Source organism: Chanos chanos, chromosome 7 (assembly GCF_902362185.1).
Source record: "Chanos chanos chromosome 7, fChaCha1.1, whole genome shotgun sequence".
In the NCBI taxonomy this organism is placed as follows: Eukaryota; Metazoa; Chordata; class Actinopteri; order Gonorynchiformes; family Chanidae; genus Chanos; species Chanos chanos.
The window spans coordinates 5,850,548-5,870,555 of NC_044501.1; the positions used below are offsets into that span (position 1 = coordinate 5,850,548).

The 20,008-nt window shown below is 39.5% G+C and overlaps 1 protein-coding gene across 1 annotated transcript; it reads right to left on the reverse strand.

Annotated features, from left to right (window-relative positions):
* Nucleotides 1-2,971: 2,971 nt before the first annotated feature.
* LOC115815905 (adhesion G protein-coupled receptor E3-like) lies at nt 2,972-10,732 on the reverse strand. Its single transcript, XM_030778874.1, has 12 exons — nt 10,573-10,732; nt 7,573-7,626; nt 7,075-7,188; nt 6,702-6,883; nt 6,238-6,402; nt 4,627-4,830; nt 4,178-4,410; nt 3,849-3,915; nt 3,567-3,658; nt 3,295-3,457; nt 3,071-3,142; nt 2,972-2,989 (listed from the first exon to the last, which is right to left on the reverse strand). Exons 1-12 carry the CDS (start codon nt 10,730-10,732, stop codon nt 2,972-2,974), a joined length of 1,524 nt encoding a protein of 507 aa, XP_030634734.1.
* Nucleotides 10,733-20,008: the final 9,276 nt, after the last annotated feature.

Sequence of the window (20,008 nt, forward strand, 5' to 3'; positions counted from 1 at the left end):
AAAGGTCGCCAGTCCATTGCAGGGCAGACACACACACATTCATACCTAGGGGCAATTTAGTGTCTCCAGTTAACCTAACCTGCATGTCTTTGGACTGTGGAAACCGGAGCTCCCAGAGGAAACACACGCTGACTCAGGGGAAAAAATGCAAACTCCACACAGAGAGGACCCTGGCTGCCTGGCCGGGAACCAAACCTGAGAACTTCTTGCTGTGAGGCGACAGCGCTACCCATTGCACCACTGTGCCCTCCACCATGTGAAACAGTGTTTAAAAAATGATCCTAGAATGGACTTTACAATGCAATTAGTCCTGTGATGCACTGGGGAATTTCGCTCCAGGATATGACTCATAACATCTATTTCAGTTGACAAAAATGAAGACAGGCTTGTACTTACTATTTGGGCAAGCTGTAGAAATGACTCCCTCTAGTGGCAAGACGGTCACCCATGCAGATAAAAACCATGTTCCACATGCTCTGTCCTCAGCTTGTTGTTTTTTAATGTTTTGTAACACTTTTTAATTTTACTTTTATTAGATTCATAAACAAAAAAAACACAACAGGCCAGAAGACATCTGGATTCAATCATTTAACTTTAATAAATGTTATCTCATTAAGCTTGCGAATGTTTCATTAGTACTGTGACACACAGGTGGGCCCAGTTGTTCAAAAAGTTTAATCTGGATCAGAATGATCCACATTTGTAAATTCCATGTTTTGCTATCCAGGATCAGGTAAGCCATCTTACTTTTGAGCCATTTTTTTCAAAGCAGCATTGGATTGGATCACCCTGATCCAGACACAAACTTTTCAAGATCACCAAATCTGGATTACCAGTGCTCTAAATGGGACTACATATCACAATGTAGTGTCCTAGCTATGTAAAGAACAACAGGTAGAATAGCCGGTGTGGGATTACTTTATTTGAAGAGACAGAAAACAGCACAGTAAACCAATACAAACCCTTCTATTTTCCATTTCTTTTAAACACTCAGACCCCTCATTTGACCAACGACAAATAAATAAAAACAAACCAATTTACATTATTCACAAATACATTGTGGATATTTTGAACACGTTTTAAAATCACAAAAAGCTAATTGTCCAATAGTTAACAAAATAAAGAATGAGGGACAGACTGGATGTGCAATAAGGGATGCAATTGTGAGAGACTACTTTTCATTGGTTCATCTCTGATGATTGTGTCTTTGTAATTAGTATACAGTGATAAATGACAGTTCAAAATAAATATATTATTTTTATTTGATATTGACAGCTGTTTGGGGGATTATTTTTGGGGACCCCCCCCCTACTTTTTTTATTGCACTGAAAGACTTAGGTAGGTAGCCTAATAGATACTCTAGTGTCTACTTTATCACTGCAACGGTTCAACAAATCAAGTGCAAAATATAAACAAATGTATATGTACTACATGGTACAAAAGCTGTATTATTTGACCAGTTTTAAAGTTTTATTACATTTTGTTCCTGAAATCCACCCTGAATCCACCCTCCTGCTGGAATCAGGTTAATGCTGATTTTTCGGATCAAAGGTATCCCAATCCTACTAAAAAGTTTTGAACAACACATACTGAAGGTTTGATCAAGATTACATGATCTAATCTGATTTCAGAATCCTTTTTTTCTTTTGAACAACGCATTTTCAAGATTTGATCCAATCCGACAGCCGAAATCCAATCAGATTACTTCTGAACAACCGGGCCGTGGTGATCACTCAGAAATGTACGGTATTAAACTTCATGAAAATAACCATGTATCACAACTACATCACATACATGGTAGTTTGCCTTAAAGCTAAACATGTTATTTAGCATAGATTCAGACAGGGCAAAACGATCACCTGTCGACATTAGCACTGCTAAATACAAAAGGCAGAATGTAAAGCAGCATCAGTGCATAGTGGCATCCTCTGAGAAGACATGAGAGAGAATGACCAGCTTTATTAGTCACGGTCTTTTATCCTCATTCTGCTCCCTTATATTCATAAACCACTTCCTATTGGCCGCTATTGCATCACGCGTGAGAATGAGGCTCAGTTTATAGCATGTGACGGTGAGGCTAAATCTATAGCAGTGACTCAAATTCCACTAACTGTTAAAGGGCTGAGATTTGCCATTTTCTGTCAAGTGCAGAATTCAGGAATTGCTCTGTAATTTATGAAAGTCACCCATAATGTCCAGAAATAACAGGTAAAGTGGTGCGTTCATTCCTAGTGAGTTCTCTGTGTCACACTGTTCAACATTATGTCCTATGAGAGTCAGAGGACACCAACTGACAAGGGATCCAGTTTTTGTGTGAGAGAACACAGTACAGAACTGCAGACAATTAAATATGAGAATGTTTGTTAAGATCTGGGTTGAGAAAAACTGCTCTAATTAGTACAGAAATGCCCATGGGTTGTTCTCCTAAATATATCGCAAACAATGAATTAGGGGCTAAAAGATGAAATCAGGAACTAAACTGTTTGTAGACACCTCTTCTCTTCTCTCCACTCCTCTCCTCTCCTCTCCTCTCCTCTCCTTTCCTCTCCTCTCCTCTCCTCTCCTCTCCTCTGCTAATCCTTTTTCTCCAGGTCAGCACTAGGATCAGTACTGTAAACGTTACTGTGGACAGTCCTCATGTTCTGCAGAACACACACACACACACACACACACGCACGCACGCACACACACACACACACACACACACACACACGCAAAGGCCAAATTAATGGTGACAGAGTAGTAGGAAAGTGGTTATTTTATATATACTTTGATCTTTAATTGTAACATTAGCATTAACACTGATAACAGGTGCTAAACGGACCCTTTGGAGATATCCAACCAGCAGAATTGTTTCCAACATTCCATTTCTTATTGTGTTTAAATGCTGTGCAGTGAATTGGTGGAGCAAAAACAACGAAAAAGAAAAAAGACAGCAGCTCAAGACTTCCCTAAGTACTTTATTTCAAGTTCAAGTCCAAGTCGTGTCCTAAACCAAGACACACTGCATCTCACTCACGTCAGAAAATGTGAAACTTGAATCTGACTGGTGGCAGCTAATGTCACTCACCTCTGTCATCTGTTCCTTGGTCTCATGGTGAGGGCAGAGGGTGTACCACAACTTTTTGTACTGCTTTCTGACCTGAAAGTGAATGTAAAAGGACAGGGGTTGGGATGGGTGTGTGGGGGGGTGTTGATATCATGACCAGAGTTCATTGATGCAGATCACAGAACATCTGGAAACATATGCATGCTAAAAAAATTCAAAGGTTTCTGAAGCTGACTCTGCTTTACCTCTTCACTGAGGACACAGTGGACCAGGAAGATGAAGGTGCCTTGCTGAGAAGTGAGGAGAAGGAAGATGATCTCCAGCGCCTTACTGAACTGTGTGAAGAACCCCAGTATCCAGGGGCAACCCAGTATAAAAAACTGGGCCAGTGCTTTGAACACCATAGTCCTAAAGAGTGTCAGTTTGTTTGCAGGTGCATTAATGACATTAATGATGGAGTGGTAGAAAAATGTAGATGTTTATGTGAAGGCGTGTGTTGTGGGTCTCTCTGTGTTACCTGCTGTTTTTGATCTGTGAGACATCACCGCTCAGGTGCATCAGTGTACACTGAAGAGTGATAATGATGGTGATGAAGAGGATCAAATTCATCTGGACAGGTGAGAGCAAATTAAAATTTTAGAATCAATTGCTGATTCTAAAACTGGTTTAAGTACATTACTTTACTTTAAACCTGTTCAGGACCTAGGGAACTCCCATCACCTTCTGTATTAGTATATTCACAGTATAATAGGTAAGTGTATCTGAGCAACACAGAATAGGATCACTAAAGGATACACACTGCAAGAATGAAGCAAACAGGACCCAAGAAACTCCAGACAAAGCTCGTCCCCAAATTAATCCAGCACCTACACAGAAGAGAAGAGTATCCATCACCAATCATACAGTGTAAAACATTACACCAAATTTACACCAAATGTTTTGTTATTGTTTGTTACTGACCAACACAGCACTTTAAAATTGAATGCTTCATCCTGTCTATCACACTTTGATTTCTAATTCCTCAGTAATGTGCAATTACTGTCATGTTCTTGTTAACTGAGAAACTTTAAGATCATTTGAAGAATTTAATCGATGGTGGATAGAACACAATGCTCTGTCTGTACTCACCTCTCACTGTCATAACCGTCACGCTGAACAGCCACAGATACACCAACCACAAGAGTGGGGACCACATAACCAATCACAAGTTGGTATTTCCAGTGAAGCACCTCCCTCCACCTGGATCTGATCTTTGATAGGTTCTTCACTGAGATGAAGAGTGTTATGGCCTCAAGGAACATCCACACAAATGCAGAGAGAAGAAAGAAGTGCAATATTCCCGCAAACACAGCACATGCTCCCTGAGCAGAAGGCGAGATGTTAGAGAAAGAAATATGTTAGTTCTCATCATCATGATCATCATCATCATAACGCATCCTCATGACTTTGATAAAGTAACTTATTATCATGCTATTTTTCAAGTATACCACTGTTACCATTTCATTAATTCATTAATTCATATTAATTCATTTCATTAATAAGTAAACTGATGATGGGTGATATGCCATTAACAACACCTTGTAACTGCTGCCAGCCAGAAAACGTTGAGTAAGCAGGAAGAGGAGTTGTGCTAGCAGCAGACAGATGCAGAGGTTCAGTCGAAGTACGCTGCTCACTCTCGAGTTCTTACGAAACAGGACGAAGGTCAAAATAGCCAAGAACAGGAATGTCAGTCCTACTGCAAAAGCAATGGTGTTCAGCAGCTCCAAGCGATGACTCCGCTGAAAAACAACAAGTGGTTGAGGTTGAACAGAGTTAGATGAGCTTTTTCTCAACTCTTCAGACCTTTGATCCTACAAGTTGCTAGAAAGGTTTCAGTGGAATAATGGTCCATGCTGCTATAATGGACTCCACATTCACACTGAAAAAGGTCTAAAGAAAAGTGAACTCTCTGCCTATCCAACGCATCCAGGTGGTAAAGGATAAACTGTGAATATGAAACATGCACTGGGCCTGTTCTAATATTATGGTAAGCTGTGGCATTTAAGTGTACCAGTATCTGTTTCAAAATGACCTCACAGATCTCATGAAATCATTCCCCTCACTATTAAACCACTCTGTTCACAGCTTGATGCACCAAGAACCAGGATTCACTGGGATGATGTTTTTCTACTCTGCTGGTTAATGTTGGTGGTAATGGTAATAGAATCTGGTGGGGTCATATTTTGCTAAAGCCTATCTCTGACAGGGGTCAAAAAGTTTTCTATATTCTGAGATACCGCTCTGCACTCCAGAGTGATTCTGCACTATAATTCACGTGCTTGTCATCCTCGTGCTAGACTGAACTATTCTTTGCATTCATCTTTAAACTCTGAGGTTTGAAGAGCCACCTTTATCCCCAGAATTGCTCAGAGGGTATTTTTTGTTTGACACACATTTCTAAATAAATCCTGTCCACTGTTGTGGGTGAACAGCCCAGCAGGGTGACTGACTGAGATGTTCAACTGACAATAATGTCACAGCAACAGTGAGTCAAGTCAGTCATTTTTCTCATTATGTACAACTGATCAGAATCTGCATCCCATGATACGGTATCTCTCTGTTTTATCTACAAAGCCATGGTTACCTGAATCACTAGAAGTCATTTATCATTGTGAATGAAGTGCTGCATCCATGAACAGCTGCATCTGTGGCCACTGAATATATATATATATATATATATATACATATATATATATATATATATATATATATATATATATGTATGTTACATTACTACAAACAGATTTCACAAGAAAACGTACATACTAACGTAATAAAAACTTTAAAAAAAAAATCATCATGAACTGTCTATCTATCATTCCTTATGAAATATCACATAAGCTATATTGTGACTTTGGAAATATGACCATGTTGGTCACTTTTATGAATGAGATAAATCCATGAAATCTTGATGAAAATAAAATTTAGAACCAAGATGGGAAAAATAGCGGCCACTAATGGACAGAGAATGACATCGCAACTACGTCAACTATTGACACTTTCTCCCACAAAAATGCTGTGGTGCTAACATCACTCCACACATTAATCATGACACAAAGTAACATGTTTATTCAAATGCCATTACTTCCTCATTCTGTACTATATTTTACTTTTATCTACATGATAAAGTACCTGTGTTCCCTTACCTCAGGTAAGTTTTCAGTTTGCATGAGGAGAGCAAAGGTAGACAAGTGTGTGCAGGAACAGATTGTATCGTTGGAATTTTCCTCCCTGATTCTCACACAGCCATTTGTGCTCCATTCAGTTTTGTCCCAGTAGACACAGTAAAGGGTTCCTGTAGGATCCATCTCCTGGTCAGTGGAGGTGGAACATGTGTAAACTTTAAGTGTAAAATCCAATAAAAGGAAATGGAATGCTTGTGTGTTTCTGTCTTACTACGCAAGTGCCTCCTTCTCACATGTCTAAATGTACATTCATATGTAAATCACATGTTTTTTATTGATTTGTAATTATGCTTATTGTGGCATATGTTACTATTGCTAATATGAAGTATTTATTTATTTTCTCATTTATCATACATAATGCTGTTATCATGTAACGATCCATCTGTTTCCTTCCATATATCCATTCAAGAAGTTAAAATGCTTACTCTGATGTGCTTTAGGGTGAAGTTAACTGGATTAGTAAGCGTTTTGTTGGTGGTTTTGGGCAGAGAGGCTGAGACTACTGTGGACATCATAGTGTTGACTGTGTCTTTCTTTGAGGGGAAGAAGGTGGGCTTCAGTATTTCTGACATGTTGTCATATGTCATGAAGGCCACAGATGCATGTCCTGAGTTTCAGATAAAGAACATTTTAAATCCAAACTACCAAAAATTTATCACCACAGTACGTTCTGTTATTCAGTGTGTTTAATGTTGAGTCCTTAACATTTAGTCAAACTTAACAAACACACATCAAGGCCAACCATCATAATTTCTGCATAGCACGGACTGTTATTTTGAGTTCAGATTTTAAACTTACCCTTGTTGTTCTTGGCGATACTGATGATGTCGATATCCAGGAGAGCGGCAGTATTATTCAGTCGAGTGATGCTTTCTAAAGTGGCGTTTGGTCCAATAGTGTAGACTTTGACCTCTGACAGACAGACAACATGAATTTAAACAGACAGTTCCACATCACATCAATCAGAAGACATGAAGGGTATGCACATATAAGTGCTGTTCTTCCATCCATTAAGAGTATTATTGTTCCTGTTAAAACACATCTGGAGACATTTGAGTCCATTGCCTGCGTTCCTAACTGAACAGGAAGTATTAAGCTACAGATACACAGTTAGGTTTTTATTGTCTTGCACCATTTAGGCAAGTTGGTCTAAAACAGGGTTTATGTAAGTCCAGAACTGGAGGAACACTGATCTGTTTTGAGTGTATTTGACATGGAGGACTCCATCCATGCATAGGTAAACATATCTGATAGAGAGGACTGTGTGTATGATGTCAGGGTAAAGACATTATGTACCAGTGGTGTTGGAGGTGAAGTTGAGGAGCTCTACTGTCTTTGTTGGTTTCACCACTAAAGAGACCAGTGTCTCAGAAATGTTCAGGACTGTGTTTACCCGTGTTGCCGGAATTTCTGATTCACTGGATTTATCAGATTTTCTCTCCAGTGTATTTAACACCTCATCCAGTTGAGCTTTTACCTGCTGTTTAAAAAAAAGTTATGAATAGTTAATAGATAAATTGAATTCAACTTTGCAATGGAACATTTCTACACCTTTTTACATTATTATCATAGTAATAGTATTTCCTGTAAATGGGACTTTATTCTTGTCATTTTAATTGAAATGTGAATAACAATGAGGGGGAAACACAGCAGAGAGTGTAGTATATTACATGAGAACTTTAAGACATCCATGTGAGCACATAGAACAAAATGGGACAGCACTCCAAGAGTTGGGGAGATAGATAGATAGATAGATAGATAGATAGATAGATAGATAGATAGATAGATAGATAGATAGATAGATAGATAGATAGATAGATAGATAGATAGATAGGCAATTCCTTCACTGTAACTCACATCCTCTGGCAGCACAGTGAATGATGAGATATTTCGTAACCATTCCAGAAATGTCACACCGTGATCTTTGCTGTAACTTTCCTGCATTTTAACATAAAATATAAAATCACTTAATCCAAGCGTGTCACCACATTATAAATCTGTTCAGTATATCTGTATTCATCCTGCCAGGTTATTTCAAAATATTGCACTGAAGTTAAAAAAAAAAGTTATTTTGTCCTATTAATGACAGTTCATTGGTCACTGGTCTGAAATCTCAGATAATCATCAGTTACTCTCATGTATACCTTCCACGCCTTTTGCAAGTCAATATCGTTTCCTGTTAGAATGAAAGAAAGAGAGTGAGTGAGAGAGAGAGAGAGAGAGAGAGAGAGAGAGAGAGAGAGAGAGAGAGAAATATTTGTGAAGTATGAAAGTATAAGCACTTTTTTTAATTTATTGATTATAGACTCAAAGAAATAAAAAAGTAACAATATAAAAAAATATACTGTGCATATTTTAAAAAGTTTCCAAGAGAGGGCATAGCTTCTCAGTATATGTAACTACTCCTAAAAGTTATACTGACTTTTATCTCAGGGACACAACATGATGATGTATTGATATAGAAGGTGACAGTGTTGATGAAGAGCATAGTGACTGTATGGGTGAAGCGTAAGCCTCCCACTTAGGCTGTTTAGGAGATGATTATTATTCAACATTGCTGGCTAGGCCTGTTTGGGAGGAACCAGTCCATGTTAATCTGTACCTGTCCTCCCAGTCCAATAAGTGGCATGATGCCAGGCTTTTGCATAATGATGGGTACTGTAGTAGGAGTGATGGTGATAATGGGCACGACAGAGAAGCCCAATAAACCTCTTCCCATCTGCCACGCCAGGAAGGAACTATGAACAGGAGGTTTTTAACTCATGGCCTGTACCAGTCATGTTGTGCAGAGGAGTGAAAAGTTGTGGAAAAAAATTGAAGAGAAACACATGGAGGTTCTGCACGGACAAGGTTTTTGCCAAATGCTGATGGCTGAGAGTAGTGTGGTGTAGTAACAGCTTGAGATACAATCATACACTATGCTGGTGTATGCCCACTGTTGCAACAGGAAGCCATTTAAACTCATCCTTCAGACACTGATAACCATAAACAGGAGGTTTTTATTTCATAGCCTGTAAAGAATGAAAAATGGAGTAAAAAAAAATTGGGGAAAATATATAGATGTTCATTATTGACTAATGCAAACTGGGGTCTTCATATCCCACAAAAATGCCCCACAGTCACAGCAGACAGAGAGAGGTAAATGTTGCTTTTAACCAGTCATCCAACAGATTGTGTAAAGGCTCTATAATTAACACTAATGAAGCATGGTCCCTGGGGTCAGGTAGAGGACTTTGTGTTGATACATAACTGAATGATGACATTGTGTTTGTCCTTGTATTTTTACCAGTTATTTAAAGAGAGCACCTGCAGCTGAAATCTACACCTTGACCAGCACTACAGCTGGAGCTACTGACTCAAATGGTCCAAATTTGACTAAAAAGCTTCAAAGAGTATCTCTGAGGACCATTACGGAGATGTTGCCTGTTGAAGGGCCTCCTTTTCATTTTCACTGAACAAGCTTTGATGTGCCAGGGCAGAGATGGGAGACATGGCCCCCGGACATTAATTTCCTCAGCCAGCTTCTCCACATTAGAATACTAATGTCCTGTCCTCTCGTGCCTACTGTCATGAATGGTATCATGAATTTACATCACATATCTCATTCTTAAAAAGAAAAAGGAATGTTCTGACCAGTTTTGTGTCTCTTTTTTGCTCTGCAAAAACAAATGCCTTTGTTACTTCCTCACAGATCACCTTATATGGTCATACATCCTGTTCCTCATGGTACAGCTCTGTTTCTGGGGAATAGCATGTCTGGCTCTTATCTCTTACCATCTTTGTTAAACTTTGCAGTGACTACGTGTGTGTGCGTGTGTGTGTGTGTGAGAGAGAGAGAGAGAGAGAGAGAGAGAAAGAGAGAGAGAGAGAGAGAGAATGTGAGTACTTGTTTTTGCTAATTTAGGGAGATAGCTGACTGAAAGAACCCTGTTGTACTGGGGACATGTTGGGAAAAGGGTGAAAGACAGAGGCAACACTACTAAAAACCATTGCACATTTGCTTTTTATAAAATATACTGGTAAAACTATTTCTGATAAAACATCTTGGTAAAACTAATTTTGAAAGCATTTTTGGTTAGAGTAGGGTTAGGGTAAGGGTTAGGATTAAGTTGTTATTGTTTACTTTTGTTATAGTTGAAATCAATAGAGGGTCCCCAGAACCTGGCATCTGGCAAGATCGTGAAATTGGATAAAGGGAACAAGGGTCTGTACAAACAATCAATCAATCAATCAATTAATCAATCAATAAATGAATCTGTTTTAATATACTTAATGTACTTTTGTTTTTAATCTTACCGCCCACAACTGTGACATCCACATCATGATACATAGAGCCGCCCACTCCACACCGGTACGTCCCAGCATCTGACTTCTGCAGTTTACTGATGGTCACAATGAACTCTCCTGTTTCTGAGTTCTCCACTGTGTATCTCCCATACAATGGCTGATCAGACATGATGGTGAAGCCATTCGGACCGCATGGTTCCTTACAGACAAACTTTCTGGTTCCCAGCCCAGAATCACGGGCTGGGCAAGTCACATTAATTGTTTCTCCGACATGTGCACGCAGTGACTGGGGGGACATCACAGTCCTCTCACCTGTCTCGCACACAGACACATGAACACACAGTTGATATAAGTGGGTTATTACTTATTTACTGATTTTGGATTATTCATTGTCTATGAACACATTAATATATCCCTTGTATTTTTGTTGCTATAGTTGCCAAAAGAGATAGTACAGTGCATAGATTACTGTCTGGGTTTTAAGACGTGGGTTTAGGCAGTAATCAGGTCTAAGAACATCTATATTTGAGTTCTGGATTCTAGATGAACTGTGACCTAACCTTACTTATCCAATGGTCCAATCACCAACTTGAGTGAACATCATTCTCTGGCTTTCAGTCAAAGCAGAACTCCACCGTAATTAGTTTTAGCATGTCATGCAACTATCTTTCAACATCTTTATCGAAATGTTTCATCTTGCTTGAAAAAAAACAAAAAAAAAAAACCAACCAAAAACAAACAAAACTCACCTGAGAGAACAATCCAAATGACAATACGAAAAGTCCACATTTTGACAAACTAACAGATGTTACCTCTATTCCTGCCCAGTACAATACCACAACAGTTGGGAGATTCTAATGTTCTAAACTTATTCTGTCACCTTGCAGTTGGAGTAGCAACAGGTTCTTCCAGAACTATCTAACCACGTTTTAGCTGAGACTTTTTGACAGAAATTTGGCCGTAGCACTAACGATCCTCAATTCCTTGAATGTGTGGCTTGAGACGGTTGCATGTCCTCATGAAACTCACGAAAGAGCAGTAAAGGGAAGTTCTTCGGTCAGAGCAGCGTAAACAGCATTACGAGTGTTATGGTGTCTGGGGTTGGAGATGCTTTGTGTTTTTGTGCAATCAGCACAATTTTTTTTTTGTTTGTTTGTTTGGTTTTTTTACATACCTCAGGCATTTGAGCATCCAACACAGACTTGAACCTCTATGCTGTTGGTACGCACCAGATGAAAAATTGCTTGTACAAAATCAGCTGTTGTGTAATCGATCAGCTGTTTAACATCAATATTTCTTCACAACTGCCTACATGACATCTGTGGTGAAAACTTTGGTATCGATGCCTGAAATCGATACCCGATATCAATATCTGAATACTCATCTGAATCTGAACAGTTGTCTGTGACTTGCTTGAGTTCAGTCAGGCTGAGTTTCAACTGTTTAGGCTATATGGAGCTTTCAGATCAGCAAAAAATGAACTACAGTTCACTCCAACCAGTTCACTCGGGTTGGGACCCCCACCACCCCCCCCAGTTTTCACTTATGCAAAACTATCTTAGATCTGTGATTACAGCATCGTGGGATGAGTCAGTCATTTGTACATAATGATAGAGAGAGAGAGAGAGAGAGAGAGAGAGAGAGAGAGAGAGAGAGAGAGAAGAGTGCACTCAGTCACAGTATGGGGAAGTCCTGCTTCTCTCTCTCTCTCTCTCTCTCTCTCTCTCTCTCTCTCACTTCTGATATGGTATGAACAATCAATTTGAACTTTTTCTCAGAAATGTCCATTGTTGAGCAACATTGCACCGTTGCTATGGTAACACTCAGTTCTTTCACACTTCTTTAATTGCACTGCATCTTGTAACTTCCTGTCCCTTGTTGATTCTCAAACACAAACATTCAAATGTTAATTATTGTCTTTGTGGTTTGTATGTTTTTTAAAAAAATAAAAATAAAAATAAAAATTTATAGATTTATTTACAAGTTTCCAACTACACAAAGTAATAAGACTCCATTGTAGAGTACAAATATTTACATATGACATAAACATTTCTGAAACACAGTATGTACAGATATCGATAGTTTAAATCAGGTCAAACAAAACAAAATGTCTCAGGCATATTAGATTGCCGGTACCTTCAAACTGTTCAGTCTTTCCTTGTGAACATGTCTTTGTCTAAGTGGGTTTCAGGTGGGTTAAGGTGGGATTTGGCTGAGCACTGGGCTGCCTGAATGATTTTATCACTGACTGTTTCTTACGCACAGCCAGAGTAATTCACCACACAGTCTACCATCCAGGCCATGTATTATATACATCAATATGTTTCCGCTAACAGAGGTCATTATGATTACACAGTATTGTTGAACACTGTATGAACAAGCAGTGTTACTTGATTCTCTCCACAGCAGCATTTTCAGCTCTCTGTCAACTATTTTACAAAACAAGTTTCAGAAAAAGCGATAGTTGTATTCAATTCTACTGCTATTAATATGCAGCCTTACGACAGAATAACAAGCAGCCACTGTGGATTATTCATGGTGAAATGAAAGAAAAAAAAGTATGTGTATATATATATATATATATATTTTTTTTTTTTTTTTTTCAGATGAAAAAAGAGGAAGTGGTTACAGAAAAGTGCGTTTTGTCTCTCGTGTCGACACACTGCTCCTCTATGTTAGCGTATTGTTCACTCTCAGCTGTGCCACAGAGAGATAGTCTTGACCGTCTAGATAAGGGGTGGGCAAATCCGGTCCTGGAGGGCCATAGTTCTGCTGTTTCTCTTGTCAACCAACTAAATACAGTCTCTGATTGGCTGAGGAGCATACACACCTGTTTTTTAAAGTGAAAATCAACAGGTAGCTAAGAGGTGAAAACAAAAACCGGCACAACACCGGCCCTCCAGGACTGGATTTGCCCACCTCTGGTCTAGATAGTCTAGACCATTACTGGACACTGCGTTGCTGCCTAAGCCTCCGCCTATGACATTCCTTTTACAGACACCCCTGGACAACATTAGTAAAGCAAGAGGAGAAAAAAAGCAAAAGCACAGTAAAATGTCCAGCTTTTGAACATAACTCCTCATCACAGCACTGCTATCACCCTTATTCCCAGTAGGGTCATTTCAAAGATGTTGCCAGAGGAGTTTCACACCAGATACCTACAGAGCACGTTGGGCTTATTTTACCCATTTCTCAGACTAAGGACAAAGTCAGTGAAGCAGGTACGTGTTTGGCACAGGGCAGCTACCCTTTATGTGAACTTTATGTGCACTTCCTGGTCTCGTCTGGAACCTACACCCTGACCCAGTTGGAGCAAATTCTCACTGGGAATGATCAGAGCTCAGAAACACTAGAACTGACTAACAGCTGGTGTTTCATCTAACTCTCTCTCTCTCTCTTTCTCTCTCTCTCTCTCTCCCTCTCCCTCTCCCTCTCTCTCACTCTCTCTCTCTCTCTCTCTCTCTCTCTCTCTCTCTCTCTCTCTCTCTCTGTGTGTGTGTAGTTCCTGTTTTGAGGTTTGCTCTGCAGCCATGTCACTTCTCCTCTTCCTTCTGTTCAAAGAACAAATAAATTCATGATATGGAAAGAGGACATCACATCTGATTGTTTTTCGTTTGCGGGGGGTGGGGCAGTAGGTAGCGCTGTCGCCTCATAGTAAGAAGGTTTCTGTCCTTTCTGTCTGGAGTTTGCATGTTCACCCTGTGACTGCATGGGTTTCCTCCAGGTGGAGGGAAAGTACATGACGAAACCCAGCACAAACTTCAGGTTGCCTCCTCTCTTTACTTAACATCAGAGGAGCAATCAAACAGCACTGAGCACATGGCTCCAGCTCCTGTCTTAATTTGTTACTGACATTGACAGCAATTTCCTGCACTACTTGGGTTTCATATCAGTTGATGATGTAGCAATAACTCAACACACAGACATAAAATGTTCCTCCCCTTTACTCTGCTCAGTGGCCCATTGTAAAACTCCTTAACCAAACAGGAGAGATCTTGACTTTCTGGGCCTGTGCTGATGCAGGGGTTAATCAAGACCAAGTAGAGGGTAATCATCCCTAGTGTTTTCACCAAACAGTTTCCCCCAATAGAGAGTCTTTGTGTGAATGGCTTGACACAGGATACTGTGGGTTTGTCATGGAGAAACTCACAGATGAAAAGATTTAAAAAGCTGAGACACCTTTGAATTCACCAAACATTACACCTCAAAACAAAACATTTCTCTCCTCTCAGTTTACTTGCCATAAGAAGTGTGCACAGACAGTGCTCAACAAATGCTCCAAATTTCCTAACTTCCTCAATAATTCATTAGCAATATGTACAATAACTGTCCTACACTCCTTTTGTAACCCTCGTGAAATGCACTGCACTGTGAAAGTTAGTTTCTTGCTGTAATAGTAGAATTCCTCTAGAGGGCACTCTAAAACTGAAACACTGTTCATCATCGTGAAAAAGATCAACAATGATGACTTCCATGCTGTGAGGAGATCTAGTCCTAATTTACCAAATGTTGCTGAAAGAAGTGCTTAGTTATATTTAGTTTCCACTAGACGTGTAACGGTTCGCCCTTTTAAGCAATTGTGTCGGTTTTTGGGACACAGTTCAGCTTGATTTAGGTTCAAAGAAAACAGAAGCAGCTCCAAACTGAACAATATATAAATTTAACACAAAATAACAACTTTTGCATGAAGAACAACAAAGCTCTGCAAAACTGAGAATGAACAAAATGATATTTTAATTCATATTCATGTACCCCAGTATATTATGTTATTTATGCTCTGAGCTACGACACCATGAGTTTTGCCGTTTTTAAAAATGGTTACTTGGTCAACATTGTCATTAAGATCAAGCAGGACGCATGCTATAATCATCCGTTCAGCTAATATATACGTTCCTCTCTCTCTCTCTCTCTCTCTCTCTCTCTCTCTCTCTCTCTCAGCCCTAGACTCAGTGTCTTTTCTGTAGTGTTTGTGGTTTTGACATGAGTAATATATTCCATACATTAGCATAACACAGAAACTTAAGAATTAGTGTTGCTTTGAAGGATAAGTGAATTCTGTCACCTAGAGACACCCAGCTTAACATCCTGTGGGTTTGTCAAACAAACAGAAACAGGGAAGCAGGTTTACCACAATTTATTACAATTTAAAGTCCAAAAATACGAAGTCTCCAAGGAATTCAGAAAGTGCATAAAAACTGTTAAAGGAGAGGAATAAAAAGATATTTCATGGCAGTGGTGACAGGGCTCTTTTTGTCTGCCCTGTCCCTTTAAGAGGAGGGGGCGTGACAGCCAACATGCTGGGAATATTGAATGACATCACCAATGATGATTTTAGCTCTCGGTGTTGAATTCCAGGCACTGCCTCTGAGACATGGCACGTTTCATCCAATCACAGCAACTCTCTTGCAGCTCCCACGTGGATTCAAATGACTTTCCTGATTTTCATTTAATCTAATGGAAGATTTAAGGAAGACACATGAGGTTCCCTCTTCATAGCGAATTAAAAGAACAAAGATGTGTAGCAAGCTTACATTTATTCAGCATTCATGTAATTAGAAAAAGTGAAATCAAAAATGGAAAACCTTACACTAGTTATTAAAAGTCCAGAAAACAATAAAACTCACTTTTGAGCTCTTCCCTGTTGAATGTTGAAAACAGACAATGAAACACGAAAGAACAGATAGATGAGTACCACTGAGAAGCCACACACACACACACACACACACACACACACAATCACACACACACACACACACACACACACACAATCACACACACACACCATTTCAAACACCAAATATGAAGCCTTACAAGTTCTCGTCTATTGCAGCTGTAGGATGGAAAGAACGTGTTGGAAAGAAAGAAGTTTCCCTCAAAAATGTGTAAGTCTCAAACAGGCTTATCATTTTAAAAGTACAGATTAAATTTGCATTATTTAAGATTTTGGGGTTTAAAACAAAATTGGAGTGAAAGGAAGTCAAAACATTCTAAAAAAAACGATTTGAGTGTTCACTCACTGTGGGACATAGCCTGAATCAGATCTGGACGTGATGTCAAGAGTTATGTCCATGTTATCAATGGCAGCCTAGGAGACAGACAGACAGACAGACAGAGAGATAGACACAGGGAGACAGAGAGAGAGAGACAGACAGAGATAGACACAGAGAGAGAGAGAGAGAGAGAGAGAGAGAGCATGAAAGATGGTGAGATTGGCTGAGAAAAGGAATGAAAGAAAAGAAGAGGAGGGTGTGTACAAACTGAGCACTTATTTTTGAATAGATGATGTGAAAATAACATCAAATTAAAGTTGCTGGATTGCATTTTCACCATCTTAATTTCACTGCATCATTTGAAATCTGCAGCAGGAGACAAACAAGCCAAGCTGATAAAAAATGTTTCGCTGTCTGTAAAACCTTTGAAGCTGACTGTATGTTTAGAACAGCTGTAACGTGAAGGGAGAACCAGCTGTAACACCAAGTTTGGCCTGTAGGGAGAGCCGTACATTCAGAACCTTGACTTTGAGAAGTATCAATTCAGGACCATGGACAGCAGCATCATGTCACACCTGTTAAACATTTCTACAATACTGAACTTCAAGAAAGCAACAGCTGGGATGTTTGGAGAGTGTCTAACAAACACCGTCAGATTTCAGTCTTGATTAATTATTTATAATCTGCTGTTTGTGCTATCTGCAAAAGCAGGAACTGAATGTAACTCCTCACCCACTGTGTTTGTTTCCTTCATGTTTTCTCTTCCTGTTGACAGAAAAGAATTGCCATGTTTAAAAGGAGACATTTGTCCTCCTGATTTTTTTCTGTCTCTCTCTCCTTTCTACATATTTAGTGACCAGTTCCATCGTATGCCATGTGCAAAACCCTACATTGGGGGGTGTTAAACTAACACATGTCACCTTAATTATGTATTTCAATTACCGACCACTTCTTTTCTCAACACCACAAAGCACTTTTTTCATAAGTCATAACACACAGTGAGGTTTAAGCTATGAAATGCCCTTTTTTGATTGAAAAGAAAGAATGCAAAAGCTTTCCAGGGTGAAAGAGAATTTCTCTCGTATTCTGGAAAATCACTAAGATATTACATACACTTATTCTGCCCTCAAATGCTATTATGTTCAGATTCCTTCAAGTCTGTTATTCAGACTGATTCAAGATAAAATTCATTCACTTACCACCTCCACAGAATGCCTATGGGAATGATGGCACCAATAAAGAGCCCAGCACAGAATCCAATAACAGCATATATAACACCGCTCAGAGGACCTGAATGAAACATGTCAAAATCTTGTCATCATTACAAAAACACTGCTCTCACAAACTAGAGACTAAAACAGGAGAGGTGGTTTCAGGATCTGCAGAAAAATGGAAAACAATGTCGGGAGTCATGATGATAATAGACACGACAAAGCAGAGCAACTCCGCCCCCTTGAATTTGAGGAAACTGGGCCGGAAAGTCCTTGAAAAGGCCTTGAATTTCATGTTTAAGACGGTCTGGGAACCCTGACAAGGTCTCAGATTCAAAGTTCATGTGGCACTTGCTCAAAGGCTAAACACAAAAGAAAGCAGCAAGAACAGCAAAGAAGATCCCTAAACTTATTCTCAAGGATGTTTCAGGAAACTGAGGATGTACGTCTTTGATGTAGGAGGTGACAGTGCTGACCAAAAGTATAGTGACTATACTGGGGAAATGTAAGCCACGCACTTAAGCGGTTTAGGGGATGCTTATTAATCAACATTGCTGGCCAGTCCTGTTTGGGAGGAACCAGTTCATGTTAACAGATACCTATCCTACCAGTCGAATAAGTGGCATGATGCAAGGTTTTTGCCAAATGCTGACGGCTGACAGTAGTATGGTGTGGTAACAACTTGAGATACAATCATGTACTATTAAGGTGTGGGCCCAGTGTTGCACCAGAAAGCCATTTAAACTCATCCTACCGACATAGATAATGGTAAAGGCCAATGTTAGAACAGGTAGTGAAGATGGAGGTAAGGTCAATGAATCGTGTTCTTCTTACTAACCTCTATGATCTGTCACAGCAGGTTGAGTAGTCATCTTCAAAACAGTTGTGGTAGTTTCATCATCTGCAGAAAATTGGAGAAGGATATTTGTTAGGAGTGATGGTGGTAATGTGCACGACAAAGAGGCCCAGTAAACAACTTCCCATCTGCAATGCCAGGAAGGAACTATGAACGGGAGGTCTTTATCTCATACCCTGTACCAGTCATGTTGTGAAAAACTGTGGAAAATGGAGGGGAAAATTGGGGAAAATATGTGGATGTTCTGCATTGACTGATGAAGCACGGTCCCTGGGGTCAGGTAGAGGACTTTGTGTTGATACATAACTGAATGATGACATTGTGTATGTCCTTGTATTCTTACCAGTTATTTAGAGAGAGCACCTGCTGCTGAAATCTACAGCTTGACCAGAACTACAGCTGGAGCTACTGACTCAAATGGTCCAAATTTGACTAAAAAGCTTCAAAGAGTATCTCTGAGGACCATTTTGGAGATGTTGCCTGTTGAAGGGCCTCCTCTTCATTTTCAGTTAACAAGCTTTGATGTGCCAGGGCAGAGATGGGAGACATGGCCCCCTGACATTAATTTCCTCAGCCAGCTTCTCCACATCAGAATACTTATGTCCTGTTCTCTCATGCATACTGTCATGAATTGTATCATGAATTTACATCACATATCTATATCTATTTATATCATGTATCTGTTTTTTGTAATGGTTCTGACCAGTTGTGTCTCTTTTTTGCTCTGCAAAAACAAATGCCTGTGTTACTTCCTCACAGATCACGTTGTATGATCATGCATCCTGTTCCTCATGGTACAACTCTGTTTCTGGGAAATAGCATGTCTGGCTCTTCTCTTACCGTCTTCGTTGAATTTAGCAATGACTATGTGTGTGTGTGAGAGAGAGAGAGAGAGAGAGAAAGAGAGAGAGAGAGAGAGAGAGAGAGAGAGAGAGAGAGAGAGAATGTGAGTACTTGTTTTTGCTAATTTAGGAAGATAGCTGACTGAAAGAACCCTGTTGCACTGGGGACATGTTGGGAAAAGGGTGAAAGACAGAGGCAACACTACTAAAAACCATTGCACATTTGCTTTTTATAAAATATACTGGTAAAACTATTTCTGATAAAGCATCTTGGTAAAACTAATTTTGAAATCATTTTTGGTTAGAGTAGGGTTAGGGTAAGGGTTAGGATTAAGTTGTTATTGTTTACTTTTGTCATAGTTGAAATCAATAGAGGGTCCCCAGAACCTGACATCTGACAAGATCGTGAAATTGGATAAAGGAAACAAGGGTCTGTGCAAACAATGAATCAATTGATCAATTAATCAATCAATAAATGGATGTTTTAATATACTTAATGTACTATTGTTTTGAATCTTACCGCCCACAACTGTGACATCCACGTCA

Coding starts and splice junctions, on each gene's coding strand:
- LOC115815905 (XM_030778874.1), bottom strand. CDS start 10,732: ATGTCTGATCAGCCATTGTATGGGAGATACACAGTGGAGAACTCAGAA. Junction 7,627..10,572: donor GGATGTCACAGTTGTGGGCG/GTAAGATTAAAA, acceptor TGGTCTCTTTAG/TGGTGAAACCAACAAAGACA. Junction 3,458..3,566: donor TCACAGATCAAAAACAGCAG/GTAACACAGAGA, acceptor GACACTCTTTAG/GACTATGGTGTTCAAAGCAC.